Below are 24,621 nucleotides of genomic sequence, written 5' to 3' on the forward strand. Positions count from 1 at the left end.
TCTTCCTGCACCCCAGTAGCTCTATCAAAATGACCTCAGTACCTTTGATTAAAAAATATTAAAATATATAACATTCTCCCACTCATCACAATAGTAGTGCACCTCCGATGCCGGAAGTAGGATGTCAACGAGACGTATAGGGTACGTACGGGTAGTAGCTCTCCCTTTCTCTACTCACGAGATAATATTTGTTTCGTACTCGTACTCATATTCGATTGGGTGTATTTATTATGCGAGTATTCGTCTATTCTTTTCATATCCACGAGTATCCAATGGTACATGAGGATATTTATAAAATTATTTAAAAAATAAATATTTAATCATAAATTCAAATAAAATAAAATAAAATACATTATTGTCATCAATTTTAAATAAAAGTTAAACAAACTCAAGTCCATACAAGTCTAAATAAAATGACGTTCACACAATGAAAATTCTTTAATTAATGTTTTGATCAATAAGTTCACTTTTTCTGATTAATTCCTGAAAAATAATCAAATAATAAAACTCAATTGTCACATCCAAGTATTCTTATTTTGATTCTATCATTTGACAATAAACATACCATAAACGTCACTGTCTATATAAGATTTGATGTATATATCCAATGTCAAAGAATGGAAAGAGAAAAATGTCAGGGGTACTTAAAAAAAGACAACGCACCCATACTTAAGCTCGAAGAATGAAGACAGAAGACAATATATGATGTGCAGCTCAACAAAAATTAGATTAGAATATTTTTACTAATATATATATATATAAAGGTATTTTTGTGAATTAAAGTTTAACGGGTACGGGTATCCACAGATACGAATACTATGATACTCGAACTCTTCTGTTAACATGTAGGTATTAAATATTCATACCTGCGGATGGCAAGTATATATTTTTAATATTCGTTTATTATCCATTAAGAGTTTTATCCATGAATACTCGCGAGTAAAAATATTTTTGACATTCCTTACCGAAAGGTATACTCCATTAAACCGGTAATACACTGCACCTCTATTGGCGGAATTCACAACTCCCTGCACCTCCATTGTTGGTAGGTGCAACGATCTACACCTCCATACAACTCATCGCAGGCGTGGTTGTGAAGATGAAAGTTTAGCGGTAACACGAAGAAGTAAGCTTCAATGTTTGCTTCCATTACCTGTTTCGTTAGGTGTGTTTGTGAGGGAAATAATATGATGCGAAATTTTTTTGAATTTCAAATATGTGTTGAATTGCCAAATCCATAATGCATCTAGGTTTAGGTAACATATTTGTATATTTTGGATTTGATGTTAAAAAAAAATTGGAATCGGGAAATACCTTCCAAAACGGTTATTATTATTATAAAATATAGAAAGAAATTGTGTAACAAATATTCTAGTATTTTGAAACATATTTTCAAATGTGGAAATATTATTCAGAACATCCAACATTAAATATTTTGTATACTTTCTGGATTAAGTGCTCGAAAAACATTCACCAGATCTAAAAGGATCTTTCGAAACATTCAATTCAAAAAGTTATAAAATAAATAAGTGTAGGGATTTTTATTATAATTTTAATAAAGGATATTTTTTAATTACCAAGAAGAAACACCCGTATATTTGTTGCTTGATGAACTCCAAATAATTTGTCTCAGTGTAATATTCAATCTTTGTTGCAACGGAATTTCTGTGCCAGGTATTTCTGTTCCAGAAATAACAAAGGAAATAAGAAAAAGTGAAGCGATAGATAAAAGTAAAAGGTTTATAAATATAATATGAATGTTCATTTGTTATTTTATTATAAAAATGTCTTTTTAATATATTTTTTTTAAATTATAGAATTTTGAAGTTTGGAGTTATGTATTTATATAAAAATATGTTATCAACATGTACATAGACATGAGTCTATGGGTCTATGGGAGCACAACGATTTTATTTATCAAATGGTCAATTTGCTTTAATAATTGTGCAATGGGAGTATATTTTTAAAATTTGTTAAATAATACGAGATTGGACTCATGGATTCAATTATTAGTATGACTATGATTTTTGTTATATGTGGTATGCATACTCACTAGGTGAGCAAAGAGCTAACCGAATGATAATAAAATCAAAATTGACATTGAGTTTTTTTTGTTTGGCGAGTTGAATTTTTATGTTCCAAGTCATATAAAAAAATTGAGTTTTCACTTCGTTAACTATTGAATTAAGCTGAAATTTTGATAATTGATCCTAGACATATTGTTTTTTACTTTAACCATTTGAGTCTTCAGTTTAAGCTTTGTAGTTAGACTAGTTTTTCGCGTAAGACTCCTGTACTTTAGGTTATTTACAACTTTGACTTCTGTTATTTATTTGGTGCATAACATTTTCACAATTACCCAATTGATTGATTATTTTTGCATTGTCTTCTTGATTCTATTAGCTTTAATTTAAATGTAAGAAAACATTTTTAAGAGTTTTGTGGAAGCTGCAATTTTATTTTAAAAATCCCAAACATTTGGTATTTGTGTTATTAAGATGTTGTGCAATATATTTGAGAGAATGTGATATGGAGTGTAAGGTATGCATGTTGGCAATATGAATTGGTGAGAATGTAGGGGATTCTATGGAGGAAATCATTTTCATGTATGTTTCTTTAGTGTGTGTATTGATGTATGAGTTCAAGCAAGGCAATATATTGACAGTCTAATAATTATTTACACTCATATAGAGTACGATGAGTTATATGTTCTATGGTGAGAGTATTAGAAGGTTTAGGGACTTTGCTTTGGCACAAGACAGGCAAATGACTAATCTTGTATATGGTAGGGTGAAACTCATTGACAACGACTTTGCAAAGTACTAGAGGTCACCACAAGTGCACATATCTTCAGTGAGTCTAATATCAATGTATGCATTATGATAATTGAATTTGAATAAATATTTGATTATGCAGTTTATATATTTGTATGTTTGTTTAGAATGCACCGTACCGTGAGATAACATGTTTCATTAGTTTGTGACGTTTCTTTTGCAAATGAACTCATCTCTTGTGTTTGTTTCTCTTGTCGATTGTGGTCTATTTGTTTGGCAATAATCACATCAATGTGACCAGATAAATATGCAAATGTAAATGTAAGTCTTGTGGATAAATAGTCAATTATTTGAATTGTGAGACAATATTAGATAAGCTTGATATAGTTTTAGAACAAAAACATAAAATAGAAGATTGAGATGTTTTTGTCTTATATTATTATAATTTTATATTTTGTACTTATATAAGATATATTGTGATAATATATTTTATGAATATCTATAATAAAATATTTTATTTCACCATGTTTATGTTATTAAAATTGGATGTTAAAGTATATTTATTAATTAAGATATTGGTAATTAGTGTATTAATATTATAAAATAATGATATTTTATAAATTCAGGACAAGACTAATAATAAAAATAGTAATATTGTTCTGTAATTCAATCTATTATATAGAAAGGAGTTTTCTATTTTTTTTATATATATTTTGTGTATAATTTTACTTTTTTAAAAGTAATTATTTTACCATTTTTTTATTTAAAGTTTAACTTTTTTTTTTCAATTAACCGTTTTTTTTTTCTCTTTAAAACTTAATTATTCTTTTAAACTAAAATAACTATTTACAATAAAAGTTTATTTAAAGAAAACAAAAATCATTGAAATATAAAAAATATGTAAATTTACTTGTATAATAATAATAACAATAATAATACTTTTATTAAATATTTATATATATATATATTTATTTTGAAAACATATATATTATGTTCATCTGTGTTCACTTATATATATATATATATATATATATTACTAAATTTATCCTTTAACTTTTATAATTATGTTTATATTAAATTTTATAGATATATTTTTATTTATACATATGTATAAAGAATTTTTTTTAGTGTTTTTATTTATTTTTCAATTTTAATATTTCTAAAAACTCTTTTAAAATAACATAAATGTTTTATAAAACTTGAGTAAAACTTTGTTTAAGTAACTATTCCTTTAAAGTTAACTATTTTTTCAATTTTATTTTTTTAAATTTGATAAATTTTTTAATTATACCTAAAATATAAATATTACAATAAAAATATAAAAAATATTTATATTTAATTTTATAATAATAATAATTTTACCAATTTTATTATCATAATAAAAAAGTAAACACAAAGTCACCTATTTTCACTAATTTATAATAATAACATGAACATGTATGTTGCTAATAATGACAACATAATAGAAATAATAGTAAAAGTATAAATGGTATTATTTACCATAATAACAACAATTATAGAAGTGACCAACTAAATCTGAGGAACATTTAACAATAATTATGATCAATAATAGTATTTGTAATAACTGTGATGATATAAAAGAGATCTGTAATAGAATTTTTCAGACCTAGAGAATTTGTTTAATTAGAATGAAAACAAAAAAAAGTTGTATAGACAGAAGAAAAACACAGCTGTAGGGAACCGACTAATGTTAATATATATACTTAAAGAAAAAAAGGTTCATTGAATTTGGAGTTTATTTTTTCTCCTCTTTCACCATAGTTCTGTCTCTCGGCTAATATTATTACACACATATCTCAGCGCCCCTCTTTCTCTATCTAGGGTTCGGTCAAGGTATTTCTTTGTTCTTTCTTATTCCTTCAATTTTATTTTGTTTGCTAAGTCTTTTACGTGGTTTGATTTTCCTTTTCTCTTTATGTCTTTTGACCGCATAGCAAACTTATAGGACATAAGATTTTTGTGTTTCCTTTCTTTTCGGTAACCAAAATTTTCTAAAATTCAATGTAAACCTATTTCTTAACCGTAAGATTTTATGTCGTCGATTCAACGGAGAATAGTATTAGTTTTTTTTTTTTGTTATTTTTAATGCGTCTGCTTAATTTCATTTTTTTTAAATTTTAAAATTTTAGCATGTTTCTTTATAATTGTTGTTCATCCAAAATTTTTGACAAAAATCACAATCAATTTTATCTGTAGGTTTATAATCTAGATTTCAGATGTGTTTGACCTTGAAAAACAGGAAAAAGGATTGGCTGCTTGGGTTTATTGCTGGGGAAGTTTAACTGTTTTAGGGGTTTGTTGTTGTTTTTTTCTAATGAGTCATACATTTATTTTCAAATTGTGGAATCTATTTCAGTGTTTTTTGTTTTTAAAGCAGGGTTAAGCTATGGGAAAAAGGAAAGCAAAGGCAAAGCCCGCTCCAAAGAAACGAATGGATAAGCTTGATACTGTCTTCTGCTGCCCTTTCTGCAATCATGGCAGCAGCGTTGAATGCCGCATGTAAGCACTTCTTGATTACTTGTAAGGGATATGACCATGATATAGATGGATCTTACTTGGTTTGAAGCTCATTTTTGGATTTCTTTTGTCAGTGACATGAAGAACCTGATAGGGGAAGCTACTTGTGGGATATGCCAAGAGAGCTTTAGCACTACCATCACAGGTTTGTATCAATGGTCCGTGTTTGGATTTAATGACATTGATGATGTCTTGCATTGGATATGGAAAATTAACTAGGTGGTATTTATAAAATGCAATTTCACATTGGTGATGTAGTTCAGGCGTGTGCTACCTAGTTTTTAAGACCTCTTACCTCATCACATTCTTTAAATGCAAGAAGAGAAGAAAATAAATTTATTCCTGGGAATTATCATTTTTGGTAGTGTTTGGCAGAACATCCTGCATAATTTTAACTCCGCATGTAATATTCTTCGAAAGAAAATGAAGTGTACTTTCCTCTTCATACTCAATTAAAAATAAAAAAAATGCGTGGCCCTTTCTTTGGAATGTTGACACAATTGTATGTATCTGCTGAGAGCACACACATTAAAAATATAGTTAATAACTATTCTTTTCTTGTGTTTGCAGCTTTATCAGAGCCAATAGACATGTAAGTTAAATTAATATGCGGGAAACATTTCTCATATCTCCATTCCTGTGTACAGTGTCATTCCTGACTCAAGTATCTTGTTTCCAACTATGCAGATACAGTGAGTGGATTGATGAATGTGAAAGGGTGAACACCGTGGATGATGATGCATAGCTATGTTCAGATCGCATAACTATAAGGTGTATGTAATAACTGAGTTATGTAATAGTATGTTCAAGAACATGGGAATAATTGTCATATTTAGATGAAGGCACCTTGATTGGAAAATGGTTTGTAATATATAAAGATAAGGATTGAACTATTGTAGCAGTATGTATGGTGGTTGCAAGCGTGTATTTTAGGCCCTTTGTAATGACTTGGGAGATTTGGGGCTAATATATAGCTTGATAGACTTGGATTTGGATTCAATAAAAGTTAAATCAATTCCTACTCACCCATTTCTTATTGATATCCATCTTGCTCCAACTGGTACTATTTTTACTTCAATAGATGAGTAGCAATGTTAACTTAAAACTAGTAAGCATTTTTCAAGAATCTGATGTGAGATTCACTGGAGCTTGGTGAGATTGTCGTGGGGATATTGCTAATTAATTAGAATTGGAGATAAATTAGAGAATCACATTAAAATATCGTGGCAGAGTTCATACTCTACGATGGTTAATGCTACGGGGTGGTATAATTTAGTAATATTTCCTCCAATAGAGCAGTTGTTTTCTTTTATTGGGGACAACGTTTATAATGTAATATTATAGATATTGCTAGTGCCATATTGAAAGCAAACTCGAGTTAAAAAGGCTTCATAAATGGTAAAAAAATAAGAATTCTTTTAATCAATTTTTGTTTTTTGTATTTTATGGACTCGGACACCAAGAGTTGGTCATATTTCATTAAATTGTAATTGTGCGTGGAGGTTTGATGTTGAGAATTAATTGAATACATTAATTAGGGCTTGTATAAGTAGAGCGTTCACTTATTAGGGATAAATTTTACTAGAGGTCGTTTTTATGGCTGTATCTTCTAACATGGGTGTAGGATTCACCTTAGAGAATGTATTACGCTTCTAAAGGTTAAGATATATTTAAACATGATTTTGTACTATATTAGAAAAATTGATCTTCATGAAATTTATAACTCGAAATGTTATCTAACTAATGATGCTTGTTTAATTCAAAAATGATATTTATAACTCAATTATGGTAATTTTAGTGATCAAAGGTTACTGTGACAATTAAAATAAAATTTACATTCCTTATTATTTTAGTATAATAACTAATTAAACTAGATTTTGAGGTCAATATAAAATTTGTAGATATTGTATTAAATTTCAAATAAGAAATGAATTATCTTGATATAGTCAATATAAATCTATATATTGCATTTAAATTGTAATAAAGATCATAAAAGTATAAAAGAAAATAAGCAAGATAAAATAAAAAACTTAAAATAATGTAGTGATCATTCTTATATATCTTGAAATGTTTGAAGAGAGTGATATATCAGCTCACCCAAAAACGATTCTTTCAGTAAGGTTTTTCAAGTTCAGGTAAGATGTTTGGTTTAATTATTTTTATCGTCAATGCACATTAAAAAAATATTACCTTTTTATATCTGCAATTGAAGTGAAAATAATTATTAAGATAAAAGTATTTCAGTAGCTATTACTTCTGGAGACTCGTATTGTGCTTATCCCAAAGGAAGACCAACCTAAATCCCTAAATAATTTTGAGCATGCTGGTAAAGTGCACTTCCAACAAATACATAGATAGATGAATCCTACTAAACAGTTAATAACCAACATTATAAGAATAAAAATAAATGAATCTGAGGAACTAAAAATATAATTACTATATTTGCAACAATCACCACCATATCAGATGCCAATTCTGTATGTAGATAGAAGTCCCTTTTTACCAATGAAAGGAAATATAAAACAAAGCAGATGATTATCTATGTCGATTTTTTAAGATTTATTTTCCCTTTCTGAGTTAAAGATCAGATTTTCATCAAGGGACAGAAACATTATTACATAGCCAATGTCATGTTCCCTAGAAAGTCTGTCCTGCAGACTGCATCTAACTCCTGCATACTGAATTACTGCAACGTTGTGCTGATGATTTCTAACACTCACCAATTGTTGGTGATCTTCCCAAGTTAGAATTTTGTATCCAGCACCTCTATAATGCAGTACTCCTGTGAGAATGAACTATTCACAATGTTTTGACAAGGAAAAAAAACCACCTTGTCTTGTTGTTCCTAAGACGAAAAAGGGAAAGTTATGCAAGATTAATGATGTCACATATAGTCACTTGTGTTGTCAACAACAAAGTCATATGGTGCAGTTAAGCCGTATTGATAAGGTGCATTTAGTAGAGCAGGTCTGTTAGAAGCTGAATAAACACCACCTCCTATGCCAAGCTTTGTTCTACTACCTTTGGCAGAACGTTTGTTACTATCAGAGTGAAACTCAGCAGAGAGGCTTCCCATGTGCTTCTGCAGATCAGCAACCGAATCACCTGTTATGATCTTTGTCTTTGAGCTCTTTTTCCCATCAACAAGCTTCAGTTCTAACCGATATAAGGCACATGCATCACACTTGCTAATTTCATACTCGTAAAGGTGCCATTCAAAAAGGTTCAGAGGTTGAGGATCCATGTAATAAGATCTCTTCAGCCCTCCAAACTCATTCATCACTTGCTTTCTAGATTCATGCCATCCACGCCCGCTATAATCCGGCAGTGACCTCTGCTTTCTGTTCCCACTCTCAAAAGCCCTTCTAGGCTTATCAAAGAAAAGCCACTCCCTAATAGTCTCACCCTCCAGAACACAAATATCAAACAGTTCTGCAAGCGAATGAGACATTATTTAAGTACTTGAACAACAACAATGTTATTCTCAACTTTTATTTTACAGTGTCATAGATCACACAAAGTACATAAAAATATAGTTTTTATGTGATAATGAGACATCAAGTTTAAATTACCAGGTGCATTCCATGGAGATTTGGCAGTTGCTGCTCCCTCACATTCAGGGATGCCAACAACTTTTCCGTGTGCCTTTGCACTAAGAGCAGCAAAAAGTAAGTTATCCTTGAGTCCAATTCCCCCAGGTCTTAGAACTGGGGTCATGCCTGGTGGTCCTTCGTTTAAAGCAAGAGCAGCATGAAAGCTACTGCAATAATCTTGACACCACTCCAACCCTTGAACAGGTCTTGGACAGTCCCAAAGTGCGCATTTTGGACCTAGGAAAGCAGAAGGAGGAGGACACGCACTTGGAAGATAGCTAGATATATGAGGAACACCACCTTCCTCACAAAATCCTGTACCAGCATAAAAACTGTGATCCAAGTCCTTACTGAATTCAAATTGATGAAATTCTAAACCAGGTCCGTCCAAGTTGTTTACTGCCATGTTGGGAACTCCTACTGCTGAGTGTTTGCATTCTTTAAGTAATAGAAATTCTTGTTCATGGTGGCCCTGATTTCAGTTAAACCAAGAAATTCATGACAATCATGGCCGATATCCAAAATTATTTTATCTTTAATTTTTAGTTTGCATTAGAAGATACCAACCATTCTGAAGTACACATTATTGTATCTACAAATTTTAAATAAGGCTCAAAATAGATGAATTATGGCCCAAAAGGATGAATAATCACAAAAGGAAGAGGACACAGACCTCTTGCACTATGACCCTAGCTTCAGCCTGCATAGTTTGATCATTAGGTTCAGACTTAGGTGCAACTAATGGACTAGTAGCATCGTCTTCCTCCTCACAGAGCTGCAATAGCCTATAGACATCGGTCGAGAATGAACCAAGACTACCACCCTATAGTTAACCATACAAAAACTCGTATCATTCCTCACCAGAAATATTGTCATTCAAAGTTCATATGTGTCAGCCACAAATTCACAATTGGAAAAACTTACTTGCTGCAGAGAAGAAGCTGGAGAAGGCTCATTGAGCTCAGCCTTCCACTCACGAAGCATTTGATGGACTTGCTCCTCAAGGAGTGCCACATCAATCGTGCGGCTCTCCTTTCTTGCAAACTGCAGATCCAAGAACATGACCTGTAGATCATCAACATGGTTCCTTGCCTTGTCTTTAAAGAGTCTGTGTGATGCGGACTTGCAGCTGCTCTTGGAAATTTTCTTCATCACAAAAACTTCAAGTCCTTTTTCCTATAAAACCTCTAAGATCACCAATATAACCAAGTTTCAGTCCACCACATAAAAACTCGGAGAAAGAGAGAAGATTAAAAAGTTTATCATGATCACTGTCATTGATCAGGAGCATATTCCAGCTCACACACCCCACCCCAAAAGTCCAGAGATTCTAAAACCAAGATTCTAACATCCACATCACAAAGTTAAGTCAAATCATAGTAAAAGATTCACCCCCCATTTTCAATTTATTAACCAAAAACAAAATGGCAGGATCACGAGCTCGTATTCTGATAAAACAAAAGCAGAAATACAGATCAAAATTATCTAGAAACAACTTGAACAAAATGAAATAAGGAAATAAAAAAAGATTAACCAATAAAAAACATTGAACAAGGCATCATAAAACACGAATGAACACGAGTACACAACTAATGCTGGAAAGCAAAACCGACCAAAGTCATGATCGCAGTTTTTAACCAAGAGACCCAGACCCGATTCAGAAAAAGAAATTCATGCACACTCACCTGAGACTCCAAATTTTCTATTAAAGATAGAACTTAGAAGGTTCAATACTCTCTAGCTTCAGAATAAGATTTAAGGTGAGAAACTCATATAAAGAGATGGAAAGGGAGAAGAGAGAGAAACTCCCCTTCCCTCCCTCTCTCAACAGGTGAGATCAGCGTGTGAAAGGGGACAACCACAGAACAGAAAAAAGCATAGAGACATTGCAGTTACAGTGACTTGAAGATTGAAGAATATATGTTGCTGCATAAATAATATTAAATATACCCAATGTCTTACCCGAAATAACGGTTATAACCTCCATTATTTTATTTGTAGTTTCCATATTTACAAAGTCATAAATTTTTCAATCTATGAGCTGGGTTCAAAAATATAATTTGCAAATCTTTTACTCACATTACGGTATATCTTTTTTAGAAAGATATGGTAAACATATTTACATTGTGGTATATTTTTAATATATTTCAATTGTTCTAATGGAACTAGGCTAATAATTTGGTGTAAAATGGTCATAATAGTTATTGACAAGTACTATTATATTACATATATTTAAAAATTTATTAATAAGTAAAACGCTATCAATTATCACAAAAAATAACATAACAAAAGAGGCACAAAATTTAGGATAATAAAGTTTTGGATCCATGTAAAATTATTAAAATATTAAATACCTTATCTAAAAAAAAATGTACTATTGTTGTCCTTCTAAACATTAAATATATTTTTAGATTCCACAAAAAATTACACATTTTTTTGATAATTTTAATAATAATAATATATTAAAATTTACATGAATAACCGTCTTAACTTCTAACCAAATTCACTTTAATAATGAAATTTACATGTTAAAGTCATCATCAACTTTCCGTCCTAAAAAAATATGCTAAAATTTTAAAGTAACGGATATAATAAAAAAAAAACAATTGGATAACGTATTTGATTTATTTGAAATTTCATAAAAACGTAAAACACATCTTGCCAAAAATTTATATAAAACATAATACTTACCGTAAAATTAAAAAGGCCTTTTAAAAGTACAAAAAAATATTTTTCTCTTGCAATTAGGGATATCAACAAAATTCGTACCTGCGAATATTCGCGGATAAAACTGGTAACGGATAAAAAATAGATATTATAAATGTATATCGCATATAATGAGTACGGATATTTTTTATATCCGCATATTAACAGGGTGGGTACGGGTATCATAGTATCCCATCCGTGATACCCCGTATCCACTATACTCTAATTTAAATTAAAAAAATAATTAAATTATTAACATATTAATTATGAATGAGTTATTTTTTTATCAATTACTTCAAAAATAAAATCATTTCTTTATAAATTGTCATTCAATACTATTTAAATGGATTATTTGAATTTTGTTTAAAATTTATGAATGTTATGTAGTGTATTTTATTTGAATTTATCATTAAATTATGTTGTTAAATTTTTATTTTTATTTTTTTGTAAATATTCGTGGATATTAAAAAATTATGTGGATACCCACATAATAAATACCCAAAAAAAATAAATACAAGACAAATATTTATCCAACTATTAAAGTACAAGAAAACTACTACTCGATCTGTCCCATTTGCTATACAGGATGTCGTTGTCCCATAACTACCCCAATATTGTCACTTACCGAGTATAGCTCGAATAGATCACACAAAAAGTGGTCCATCAATTGATTGTTACAAAGTTGATAATTTTGCCAACGTTTCTTCTTCCGATTAAAGGATGGACATATTGCTTTATTTCTTAGTTACGAGTCATGAAAAACATTGCAAAAACGAAAACCAAACTTCTTTTTCTGTACAACAATAATAATTAACATATGAAGAATATAAGGACTTTTGGTCTAATTTAATGAAAAGGGAATTAGCTCACCAAACAAGTTTTCCCTTTTATTCTTTATTCAAATTTCCCCATTGGTTTTACATAATGGTCTTTTTTTTCCTGCAACTATTTGTTTCAAGGATATGGTATAAAAAAGGGAGAGAAGAAATGAAGGAAATAATGATAAACTGTACAAAAAAATAAAGAGAAAACAGAGATTCCTCTTTTGTTGGCAAATAAAACAAATTAAGACGAAAATCTTCTATTGGGTGAATGGGTGAAAGAAACGAGGGTAAGGAAAGAATAAAGTGTTCCTCCACTACCGTCCAACATATTCCTGTTTTGATGCCTCTCTTAATGGAAGAGCTTTACAGGGGCACTGCTGAATGGATACCATATCCACCTGCATCCCATGGTTTATCATTCGGTCGGACCATCCATCCACATGTCATGTCCATAACCCGGTATTTTCCCAATCCAAACATAGATAGAAGAGGGTATAGTGGGGTGGGTGGTTGTGCTAGCAATCAATTTGACGATAAAATGCGGTGGATGGGTATCTTGTCACCAAACTTCATACTCAAACACATATCAATTGCTGAAATAAATTCTACAGCATGTTTAAACTAATCAGGACATGAGGTCCTTGTCATTTTGCAGATAAATCCAAACACACCACAGCTGCAAGGTCAATTGATCATTTGTGGTGAAAGAGAGAGAAAGTGAATTCATGAAAAACGAATGTTCTTTTCTTTTTAAAGAATAATAACAAGTGGACTTGAGAAGGAAAAAGGTATATTTGAGATGACGCATTTTATGCTCAATTGATAGCGTCACCTCTTTAGCCTCCTCAATGAATTATACAGTCGATGCCACTTATTTGGGGCAATACAATTTCAATGTGCGAGTTATCCCTAACGCAGAAAGATAATTAAAATCTTACACTAAAAGCAAATGAATGTGTAAAAAATAGGTTACTCTTGAAGAGACTCTCAAATGAATCAGAGATTAAGCCTGACATTCATCGCGAAGACGAATGAAAAAATGTCATAAACAATTATACTGTTTATCAGCTCATCAGCTCAAGCAGTTTTCTCCGCCTTTCCATTTTCTTTATTACCTTGTCTGAGGTTTAAAATGCCAGTCAATCCTCGTCCCCTGGCCATCTGTTCCAGTTCTTGAATTCTTTGCTTAAGAAGTTCCACTTCTTCTGCCAAGTCCTCATTTTTTTGCCTCACAGCCTAAAGTAAAGCAAACGTTGTGAGAATTTTAAATATGAAATTTTGACTATTAAATAACTTCTCCCAGTTAGCCTGAATTGGGACCAATGACGGTGAATACAATGAGTTGTTTAGTGTGGTTTTATTTATTAAAATAAATAAACTGCTTAGCCAAAAAACTATCCTTGTTTTATACAACTCAGACTCTTAACAATATCCACTCCAACATACAACACATTGACAAAAACCTTGATATTGTCCTCTTTTAGAGTTTTCACAAAAAGGCCTACTACAAGCCACTTATGTACATCATTCTCAAGTTTACTAATTAGAATGACTGTCGACTTAGCCATGCCAAATAAAGTTTTTAAATAAAATACTCATCACGAAACATTATGGAAACCTTTGGGCAAGAATGATGTAATAAGGAATCAACGCACCAACCGAAAAATGTAGGATTTGAATCAATCAAAAAATGGAAAGTTTGAAATTGTGTCTCTAGAAATCTTCAAATATGAAATCCTGTGTATAATAACCTATCATAGGTTCCGCTCAGCCCTCTAGAACTTTTCTTATGACTCACAGTGATACTGGTGAAACAGTTCAGCTGCTCCTACCTAGGTTATATAAGTAAAGCTGTAAAACAGTTAGGTCTGAACTACCAGCAATTTTGTTAGTTGTTTACCTGAAAGATTAATTATTACAAGTTAAAACTAAACACGAGAATACACAAGCCACTAGATTCTTTTTAAAATCTTCAGCATAAAGTGGGAATAATTCTCCAATAATAGTAACACCACAAGAAGAAATTAATCATGTATTCAATTTTGATCAAGTCGTTTGATTTCAGTAAAAACCGTGATCAAGCAAAGAACTATAGTATCACAAGATGATATGGTATTGGTATAAAATCCTCCTTTATATTGGAAAAAGGGAGCAGATAATACATGCAATATGTTTAGCATATGAACTTAGGAAGCATGATAGAAAACTAAAAATAGGAGGAAATAACATATAAAAAAAAAGAATAAAATAATTTGAAAAAAAGACTAAAATAAATAAATAACAACTTAAATTAAGAAAAAGAGAACTTGACAGATTTGAAACCAAAGGAATCACATAATGTTAAAACTATTTGCATGAGATTATTATTTGAAATTACCCCAAGCTCTTCTTTTCGTAGCTCCTCCTTCCTTGCCTCAGATCTAGAACTTCTTTGTACCTCAAAGATCAAGAGAACTCCTGCAACCTATGAGTATAGTACATGGCCAAATCAGCAAACAATAAATGGCAAAACCGAGTACATATTATTTAGGTATAAACATAACAAAATAATTCACATTCTCCTATCCTGCGTTTGAGAGGAAAAATATTCCCAATAACAGGGTCTCTTTTTGTTTTGTTGTAGTGGTTATCATCGTGATCTTTGCTTGTTTTAACGAGCCAACTAACTAATAACAAGCCCCAGAGGTCTTGTGTTCTTAAAAGTCCATAATCTATACTTCTCTGGTTTGCAAAGCACAATTCTGGAGAAAGAATCTTTAAACTAAGATGAAAACATTTAGCTTTAAAATCACAACAACTCAGAAGCATTTTATCTGGCCCTTTGATCATGAGCACATTCTTATTTCAAATTTGTAAGAATATTTGTTTAATTACCATTAAAAAAATACTTGAGTAATCAATTTCCTATATCAATAACTCCTCTCTTCTTCCTCTCTGCCAACTTGTCTTCTTTTGGAATACTTCCTGTAACCATTTATCTGAATATTGAACAGACATTACTCGATCCCTTTTATTTTTGGGCGAACAGTCATAACTCAATATAATCCAACAACTGAGAAAAAAGTACCACTAAATTGAAATCGACTACTTGTATCAATTGTTCTTATAGCTTTTGTGCATAGCATAATTTGGTTTTTCCCTCTGAAGATCATCAAAACAAAGTATTATAGTACCTATATCAAATTCTATAGTTTTGCCAAATTCCAAAAGCCTATAATGTCAACTCAAATGAAAATGAGCACACTAATATTGGACGCTCCAAATTCCAAATTTATAACTGTTGGAGAACTCGTTACGGATAAGACAAATTATGGTATTGGTATATAAGTAATTCAAATCTCATATTTTAAGTCAATTTGGTAGGATTTCTCACATTCAAAATGTCTCTGTGATCATGAGAGAGACGGTGTTGGTGATCCCACGTCTACTATTCAGTCAATTTGTAGGGTGGAGTTAAACTTAAAATGACTTTGTAAGAATAACGATCCAACTGGAAGAAATATAATTAACATATAATTCAATACTTGACTGAACAACTATTCTGTTTTTTCGTGAAAACAGAACAAAACAATACTAATAGATTCATACTCCTGAGACATTTCATAAAAGAGGTAACTCGACACAAGTAATCAACAAAATTGATCAAAACTCTGTTTCCAGAGTAAAACCACGGGCAAATTCAACATCATAATAGCTGCAAACTGTTTTGCAAAATGCAAGATTAAAATCACTGACCGAGAAGACAAAGAGTTCTCCGATAAGATCAACCGCAGCCTGAACAGCCTTTTCCTCATTCAAGGGCCGAATCTCAACATCGGTGGCGTGACCGTAGATGCGCCGTTGCATCTTCGTGGTGATTTGATGATTTGACTGATCCCCAAAATCGTAAATCAATAAATGAAGAACGAATGAGCGGAAAAGGTGCATTAAGAATTAAATTTGGAGGGAATGGAAGGAACCTGAGCCATGTTAACGATGAGTTGGCGGAACCTGGGGTGAAGAGCCGCCTGCTGCTTCAATCTACTGGCGACGGGTTTGCTTAGGGTTTTCAAGGCCAGCGTTCCGAGTTTCAAGAGTGGGAGCACCATTCCTCAACTTCAATATAATCAATTCAAATCAAATGATGAATCATACACACACCAAATGCTATATATTATTGGAGTTCTTTTAAGGTGGCTGGTTTCCTTGGAGACCAAGAACGCAACGTGTTCAAGTCAATGGCAGCATCGCCTTGATTTTCACACTTCCGCAACTCTTTGTTTCCCCTCACCCCTCTGCAAAATGCAAACTGAAAAACAAACTCTGGTTATTTAATTTCCATTATTACAATAATCAATAATCAAGTATCAAAATTATACAGAATTTGCATTATTACATTTTAGAATGTCCGTTACAGTAGTAATAATGTATCAAAATATCAATTAAAACAAATTTAAAGAAAAAAATTGTCATAAAACTAACAAATTAATTATTAGTTTCATATAAAACCAATAGACCTCGATAATATTTAATTATCAATTCTTCAATCAAGCTAATATAAAAGAGATGTTGATAAAAATATTTTATTTGAGTTTATTTTTATTTTTGAGTAATTGGTAAGTAGTTGTTAGTTTTTAATTATTAGTTCTTTTTAGTGGAGGAGTTGAACCATAATCTCTTTTTTTCTACTTCCTAAATTTATTTAAATTTATATTATTTCTCTGAATTATTAGTAATAAGGATTAAACTTACCACAATTTATTTGTGAATATATTCATTTATAAATATTAATTCTTCCTTGCACTTACAAAATTTCATCATGCACTTTTTGTATATTTAAAATTTTCAATTTTATCTTTTAATTTATCATTTTTATTTTGAATTATAAAATGCATCATCTGAATATAAATATTGTATTTTAAAATTTACTATTTCAAATAACGCAATAAAAAGTAATCTCTTAAAATGAAATTATATTCCCAAATAAGAGTAATAATAAAAATACACCATGTATCAATAAGCAATCTTTATAGCAAAACCAATAAACCTTCATCTAACCTTTTTGTGTGAAAAATATCAAACCTTGTTATGCATTTTTTATGGAATAAACTTTAAATCATCTAGTGCAATTTTGCTCGCACAAACCATCTTGTGCAATAATTTTAGAAAAAACAACTTCCTATATAATTTTTTTCACAAAAATTACAAATTTCTTCATACAATTTTTTGGAAAAGACCCTTAAGTAATATATAATTACCCAAGTTCTCTGTACAATCAAAAAAAGACATGATCATAGTAAAAAATCTCAAATCAACTCTTTATTTTTATAGTATTTTTTTATCACTTCTTTGATCATATTACTCAAACTTAGTTGAATATCAATTTAGAACCAATAAAATTATGAATTTTCTAGTAATAAAAATAAAATGTACCAATACTTAAGGGTGTTTTGACTATAAGTCAACATCGTTATGATTAATCATCGCGCTTTAAAGGTATTGTAGAGCTTCATCACAGTTTTGTCAGGCAACTTAGAGTCCTTTATACAATAAAAAGATGGTAAGGTCATTGTAAAAATTCTCAAATCAACACTTTATTTTTATAGTATTTTTCTACCACCTTTTTATTCATATTACTCAAATCCAGCTTAATACCAACTTATAACCAATAATATTGTGATTTTTTTAATACTAAAAATAAAAAATATCAATATTTATAGGTGTTTCAACTACAAGTCCGACACTATCATTAGGATTAATCAATGCGTTCCTAAGGTATTGTCTCTTTTAAAAAGTATAAAGTTTCATTACAATTTTGTCCTTAAAAGATACATCGAAGAATCAAAGAAGAAAAAAATATTTAAATTACGTTTAACCTCAATTCTTAAAAGATATGAGACGATTGGATAAATCAGAACACAAATTTAATCTAGTCATACATAAAATATTGCATGTTCTACTAATGTGACGAGTTCACATTTGTTAGTGTTATGAAAAGCTAATCCATTACCAAATCAAACAAACCCATAATTTAAGATTTTAATAACTTAAAGAGAGGGGGATTATTCCAGAATTTATCTGATGGGTGCTCCTCGTGCACCGTTATAACTTATATCTGCTTGTACAAAAAACAGAACGTGGCCTAAACCCAAAATAAACATTTTTCAAAGCCTTGGTTAGGTGGTTCACGGATACACCGTTTCATTCTTACTATTTACACTTATTTTTTTAATGTATACACGCCTTCTATTTCATTTATTTTAATTTTTGTATTGGCTTCTGGTATTTAAAATGACTTTTACTTTTCTTCTCTCCATCTTTTCAATACATCATTTGTCTTTTACACTCTTCTTCCGCATAGAACCAATTAAGGGGAGACCGAAGTTAAGAAAAGTCAAAGTGTCTATTATTTTTATTCTAAAATGACTATAAATTTAACTTTTAAAAATCGAAATCTTACTTAAATTTGATGAAGTATTCAACACCTTGTGAAAATAATAATCAATATTCGAGTATCAAAATTATAAAAAATTTATATTTTTTTATTAACAACGAATATATTTATATAAGGAGTGCTGTAACCCATATACAGAAAAAAAGTACATAATTAAACCACATTACAAAACATCTTAAAAAGATTTAGCATAACATCTTAAAAAATAAGTCTTCCTTTACCTTCCCAAAATAATACTATATAATCTTAGAAACTACTTATGTATATTGACAAAAACAAAACAGACACATATATATTACAATTAAAGTACAACAACTAAATTGATAAAAAAACAACAATAATTAAATTATAAAGAATTTGTATAATTACATAATTTAGAATGTTCGCTATAATAGTAATAATGTATCAAAATGTCAATAAAAATATATTTAAAGAATTTTGTTTTGTTATAAATGGTTTTCTTAAAAATAAACTAACAAATTAGTTATTAGTTTCATATAACACCAATAGACCTCGTGAACTTATGATAAGAAAAAAAAAAACATGAAAATATGCGATAAGAATGAGCAGAGCAAAAGCTTTATTTAATGTCTTAAAACACATTTAGCTTATTTTGTAGTGAATGTTATTTAATTTTCAAATCCTCAATCAAAAAAATATAAAAGAAAGGTTAATAAAAAATATTTATTTATGAACAAACTCATTGATAAACTTAAAATAGTAATAGCAAATACTTAAAAGATAAATAATATTAAATTTGTTTATCTAATAAATAATTATCTCAAGAACAGAGATAGTAAAAAAAAAATATGTACGCAAAAACAAGAGGAACATCATTATATTGATTATAAAAAAACTTAAAAAAAGAAAATAAAGTTTATTGAAATAATAAAAGATAAATAACACTCAAAATTTATCAATTATCATTTACATAATAACAATAAAAGGATAAATTTACTAATAAAATATGAAAATAACATAAACATATTAATTTAGAATTATATAATTATTTATGATATCGAAATCGAAAGATCGAACAAGGTACTAATGTAAATATATATATATAAAAAAGAAAGTAAGTGCATCACAAAGATGAAGATATAAAGGAGAAAATTAAGAAAACACAGTGAATCAAAATAAAGTCATATGATTGAAAATTGAATAATGATTGAGAGCTCAAAAAATACATTGATGAAGACATTTGCTAGAAAAAATTGAAAAATTAAGTATACGAGATCAAAAGGAAAGTTAAAGGCATGTAGTAACTGCTGCAAGACATGAACCTAGACATAACTAGCACAGCATGAATGATTTTTAGACAATTATTGTAAATTATTTTATTTTATTCTGATTTAAAGGCCATAAAAACGGATAAAATATAAATAGGTTGTTTATATAGAGAAAAAAATGTGATAAATTCTATTCACAACACAATATTTTCAGAAGGTTGTGAATAGAATAATGATTAATTTAATGATGTTTATCGTAATTTGGGTCCTCGCTCTCGCATATTTATTATATAAACTTCGGTTTTATTTTTGGTAATTTATTTTCCTGTATTTTATGTTTTTGCACTTTACTTTTTCGGTTTTTTCAAGCAGTTCCTCTATACTTATCTTCATCTTCACCATATCTTTTTAGAATATTTAATATACATTTACACTATTTATCTAAAAACAAGAAAATATGATTATTCAAAAGAAATACATAATTCTTTTATTTATATTGACATAAATTGACAATTCAATAATTTTAAATATATTTTTGAAATTGATGCACAGAATAAATAATTTATATATAAATTTTACATTAATTATGTAATTCTGAATTAAAATTAGGCATGTCAAAGCGGATCAAGTTCGTCGAACTAGCCCGCCACTTAAAGGACGAACTGGGTTGGAGTTTCCAACCCGTTAACCTGTTGTGATCTAGTCTATCTAATATGCTAAACTGACAGGCCGAAGACGTCTTAGCCCGCTAGCCTTTTTATTTATATTATGTTTAAAAATAAAAAATAAATAAATTTTCTATATTATATAAACAAATTTATATATATAAATTAATTTTATAAACAATTTTTTTTTTAAAAAGTGACGGACCAACTTGCCTATCTGTCGACCCACCAACATACTCTGAGGCAAGACGGGTTGCAGTATCTAACTCGTTTTTCGGTGGTGGGCTAGCTCGTTTTTTTCCATTTTTCATAAACTAAAAGTAAGATGAGACAAAATGGTCGCTTGTTTTGACAATCATAAACACTATAATAATCTAAATCAAAAAATAATTGATCGCTAATCCTATTAAAACAAATTTCATGTTATTATTTGATTCACCAAAAATTGATCGAACAAGTATAAATTAATATCTCCAAAAATAATAATACAATGCACAGATTAATAACAATATGATAATATAATAACATGTGACACTATTAATACAAAAATAAATTAACATTAAAAATGTAAACATTTTAAATATTCAATATACTTAAAAAAATCGATAAAGATTCCATTAAAAGTATTTGCAGCTTAGTCAAAGCTTTATATAAAATATCCGATAACTGCTTTCTTAAGCCTTTATAAAATATTCAATAACCGGCATGATTGAGAACTGCGAAGGAAAATGACCGATATTTATATTTACTTTTAGTTTAGTTTTCCAGAATGAACTGTATCGATTCAATACTAAAACAATACATTTCTTAACGTCAACGCAATTAAGAAATTTTTTATTACCAATACTAAACTATTTTGACCGGAGTTTGTTGTAATTAATCTAATTTGGACGAAATTATTTATTCTAGGTTTTCCATGGACACCGTTGCTTTCGGTAACAGAAAAAAGGACACTTGTTTCATTCATAGAAAAGTCAGAAGTCACTCAGAAAATAAATGAACAGAAGTCACAGAAGTCAAATAAATGAACAGTAGAGAACAACAGTAAATTGATTCAGACCACAAATTTCAGTCGGCTTTGGTTGTCTTGTCTCATAAAAGCACAAGGATTTAGCGAAGCAAAGAATTATGGAAAAGATGGATGTTGAAGAGTTGTTTGAGGCTCAGGCTCATTTATACAAGTATACTTACAGTTTCGTATCTTCCATGTGCCTCAAAAGTGCAGTTCACTTGGGAATACCAGACGCAATCTTCAAGAATGGCCAACCTATTACTCTCCCCGAGTTGGTCTTGGCACTTCAGATTCAACTAACAAAATCTGGTCATGTATACAGACTCATGCGCGTGCTGGTGCATGCTGGCTTCTTTGCCACCACCAAGGTTGTGAAAGATGATACGGAAGAAGTGGGGTATGATCTCACACCTTCTTCAAGGCTACTCCTTAAGGACAATGTTCCAACCTTGTCTCCTTTTGTTCGAGCAATGTTTCATCCGGCTCTGGTTCACTCATCAGAATCATTGCCTGAGTGGTTTCACAGAAATGAGACCACACCCTGTGAAACTGCGTTTGGGATGAGTTTCTGGGAGTACTTGAGTCAAAACCAAGAGTTTAACGGCCTCTTCAATGAAGCAATGGTCAGTGATTCTGGGATGGTGAATTTGGTTATGAAAAACTGTAAATCTGCTTTTGAGGGACTGAATTCATTGGTTGATGTTGGTGGTGGTAAAGGAGGTGTAGGTAAGATAGTTTGTGAATCACTGCCTAATTTGCAATGGACCGTGCTTGATCTTCCACATGTTGTTGAAAATTTGTCTGACAGTACCAGTTTGAAGTTTGTTGGAGGTGACATGTTTCAGTCTATTCCTTCAGCAGATGCTGTTCTTCTTAAGGTATGTATGCAGCTTGCTAATCTTTACAAAACTCTATGTTAAGTTGGATTTGAAGATATTTTAATTTGGTTAATTATGCTTGTCGCAGTTAGTGTTGCATGCTTATAGTGATGAAGAATGCGTTAAGGTACTGAAGAAATGCAAAGAAGCTGTTTCAAAGAAGGGGAAGGCAGGGAAAGTAATTATCATAGACATAGTGGTTGGTCAAAAGAATGAAAATCATGAATTGACCGAAGCAAAGCTGTTTTTTGATATGATAATGATGATTGTGGTCACTGGGAAGGAGAGAGAAGAAAAAGAATGGGAGAAACTCTTCTTGGAAGCTGGATTTAGTCATTACAAGATAACAAACATCTTTGGTATGAGATCCCTCATTGAAGTTTATCCTTGAATTACTCTAATAATATGTATTCTGTATTCTTGTTGCACTGTTGTGTGTCAAAGTTTCTGTTGATCTTCACAATTGTGATGTGAATATTCTATCTCCTGTATTTGCTGCATAACTATGTCTCGTTGCAGTGTGTAACTGTGTTTATTTGAAACCCAGTATGTTCTCTCTTTTCTTTGTGGGTATATCAAAGCTGAATTTCATGGCAGAGTTGTATTATTTTGACTAAGTCTCAACTTCTTCTACACTGCACATAATATGATAAGATTGAACACTGCACATGAAATTGAAACATTGAAAACAACACAGACTTAATCTGTGGTTGATCTAAACAAAAGACTGGTATAGATGGAGGAAATATGCGACAAATAGTAAAATTCCTCTCGTATTGTTTTTAATCATAAATTCATATTGATATGATTTTTAAACTAATTATTATTTTTTCATATGTTTTCGAATATATTTTATAAGTTTTTAACTAATTATTTATATCTCTCAGCAGATTTAATAGTTTGTAATTTCGACAGTTTTCACTTAATTTTGTAACATTCCAAAAACGAAAATCTATAATGTTAAAATACTTTCTAAAAGCTGATTTTTGAAACGTTTATTATGTATTCCACACTAGAAAAATATTCCTTTTAAGACAATTGGTTATAGTTCATAAAAACATATTAAATTAGGAGAGAAAGACATTAAAATAAATGGCTACATAAGTATTAGAAATTGTTAGAAAAGTGTATTTTTTTTTTTACTGAAGTCACGTTGGCGTTCTTAAAATACAGAAGTGTTTTCTAATTTGTTATTGGAAATTTTGTTGTAAAACTTTAATTTCTTAAGGTTTTTTTCGTTGCCAACTTAATCTTTTAAGTCATGTTCTTTTCCCCTTAAAAACACAGCTCTAACAACTCTGGAGGAAAAATGGAACCATAAATTAAATACGCCAATTACAATATAAAGTTTTAAAAATTAAAATAAACTGTGATTTATTTTAAGGACATTTTCTACTAAAAGATAACATCGTATTTCATATTATAACCAAAATAATTAAAATAGCATAACAATTTTCGTTTTAAGCTTAAAAAAATACATTTTATTTATTATTTAGGTCATGTTCTTTTAAACAGATTTACTGTTTGAAAAAAATAGCAAGCGAGGATTTGAATATTTGTTCACGTTCCTTTTAATTGATTTGTAGGCGATGGAAAGAGGGGAAATGCAGGATTGCTATTCTTTTCCATCTTCTCTCATGTAAAGAGATTAGCAGGTGAAAGTTACACTTTTAAAAAAAAAAACCCTAATTTAAAAGATAAAAAATGCTTTCAAATTAAATATTCATTATGTCAAAAAAAAAATTACTTTATTTTTTCACACTAATAATTAATATCTAAATATTTAATTTTTCTTTTCAAAAGTAAAGGCATTATTTAAAAATAAATATTATTTTTTTCAAAATTAATGAATAATAATGTTAAAAAAATTAACTCATCTAAAATTCATTTCATATTTTTAACAAGGGTAATTCAGTCAATTTTATTTTTTATTTATTAAATTTTTTTTTATCTATCACTTCCATCAAAT

General features: G+C 29.9%; 4 protein-coding genes across 6 annotated transcripts; 2 read left to right on the top strand and 2 right to left on the bottom strand.

Annotated features, from left to right (window-relative positions):
* The first annotated feature begins 4,493 nt into the window (after nt 1-4,493).
* LOC114186813 (transcription elongation factor 1 homolog) lies at nt 4,494-6,341 on the top strand. 3 transcript variants are annotated; one of them, XM_028074842.1, is made up of 6 exons: nt 4,514-4,628; nt 4,992-5,088; nt 5,173-5,294; nt 5,387-5,457; nt 5,883-5,904; nt 6,000-6,341. In XM_028074842.1, the coding sequence occupies exons 3-6, from the start codon at nt 5,182-5,184 to the stop codon at nt 6,055-6,057; spliced, it is 264 nt and encodes an 87-aa protein (XP_027930643.1). In that variant the 5' UTR covers nt 4,514-4,628; nt 4,992-5,088; nt 5,173-5,181; the 3' UTR covers nt 6,058-6,341. The 3 variants fall into 3 exon arrangements, with proteins under 3 accessions (XP_027930641.1, XP_027930642.1, XP_027930643.1); XM_028074840.1 differs by lacking the exon at nt 4,992-5,088 and having other exon boundaries at nt 4,494-4,628; XM_028074841.1 differs by lacking the exon at nt 4,992-5,088 and having other exon boundaries at nt 4,513-4,628; nt 5,170-5,294.
* Nucleotides 6,342-7,852: 1,511 nt separating this feature from the next.
* On the bottom strand, nt 7,853-10,811 carry LOC114188936 (transcription factor VOZ1-like). The gene is made up of 5 exons (XM_028077608.1): nt 10,591-10,811; nt 9,830-10,092; nt 9,579-9,728; nt 8,885-9,377; nt 7,853-8,744 (listed from the first exon to the last, which is right to left on the bottom strand). Exons 2-5 carry the CDS (start codon nt 10,055-10,057, stop codon nt 8,197-8,199), a joined length of 1,419 nt encoding a protein of 472 aa, XP_027933409.1. The 5' UTR covers nt 10,058-10,092; nt 10,591-10,811; the 3' UTR covers nt 7,853-8,196.
* A 2,342-nt stretch (nt 10,812-13,153) lies between these two features.
* LOC114187232 (OPA3-like protein) lies at nt 13,154-16,728 on the bottom strand. The gene is made up of 4 exons (XM_028075423.1): nt 16,395-16,728; nt 16,171-16,305; nt 14,813-14,899; nt 13,154-13,671 (listed from the first exon to the last, which is right to left on the bottom strand). The coding sequence occupies exons 1-4, from the start codon at nt 16,521-16,523 to the stop codon at nt 13,513-13,515; spliced, it is 510 nt and encodes a 169-aa protein (XP_027931224.1). The 5' UTR covers nt 16,524-16,728; the 3' UTR covers nt 13,154-13,512.
* Nucleotides 16,729-21,775: 5,047 nt separating this feature from the next.
* LOC114187033 (isoflavone 4'-O-methyltransferase-like) lies at nt 21,776-23,259 on the top strand. Its single transcript, XM_028075135.1, has 2 exons — nt 21,776-22,652; nt 22,741-23,259. The coding sequence occupies exons 1-2, from the start codon at nt 21,891-21,893 to the stop codon at nt 23,041-23,043; spliced, it is 1,065 nt and encodes a 354-aa protein (XP_027930936.1). The 5' UTR covers nt 21,776-21,890; the 3' UTR covers nt 23,044-23,259.
* The last annotated feature ends 1,362 nt before the right edge of the window (nt 23,260-24,621 follow it).

This window comes from Vigna unguiculata, chromosome 6, assembly GCF_004118075.2.
Source record: "Vigna unguiculata cultivar IT97K-499-35 chromosome 6, ASM411807v1, whole genome shotgun sequence".
Classification (NCBI taxonomy): Eukaryota; Viridiplantae; Streptophyta; class Magnoliopsida; order Fabales; family Fabaceae; genus Vigna; species Vigna unguiculata.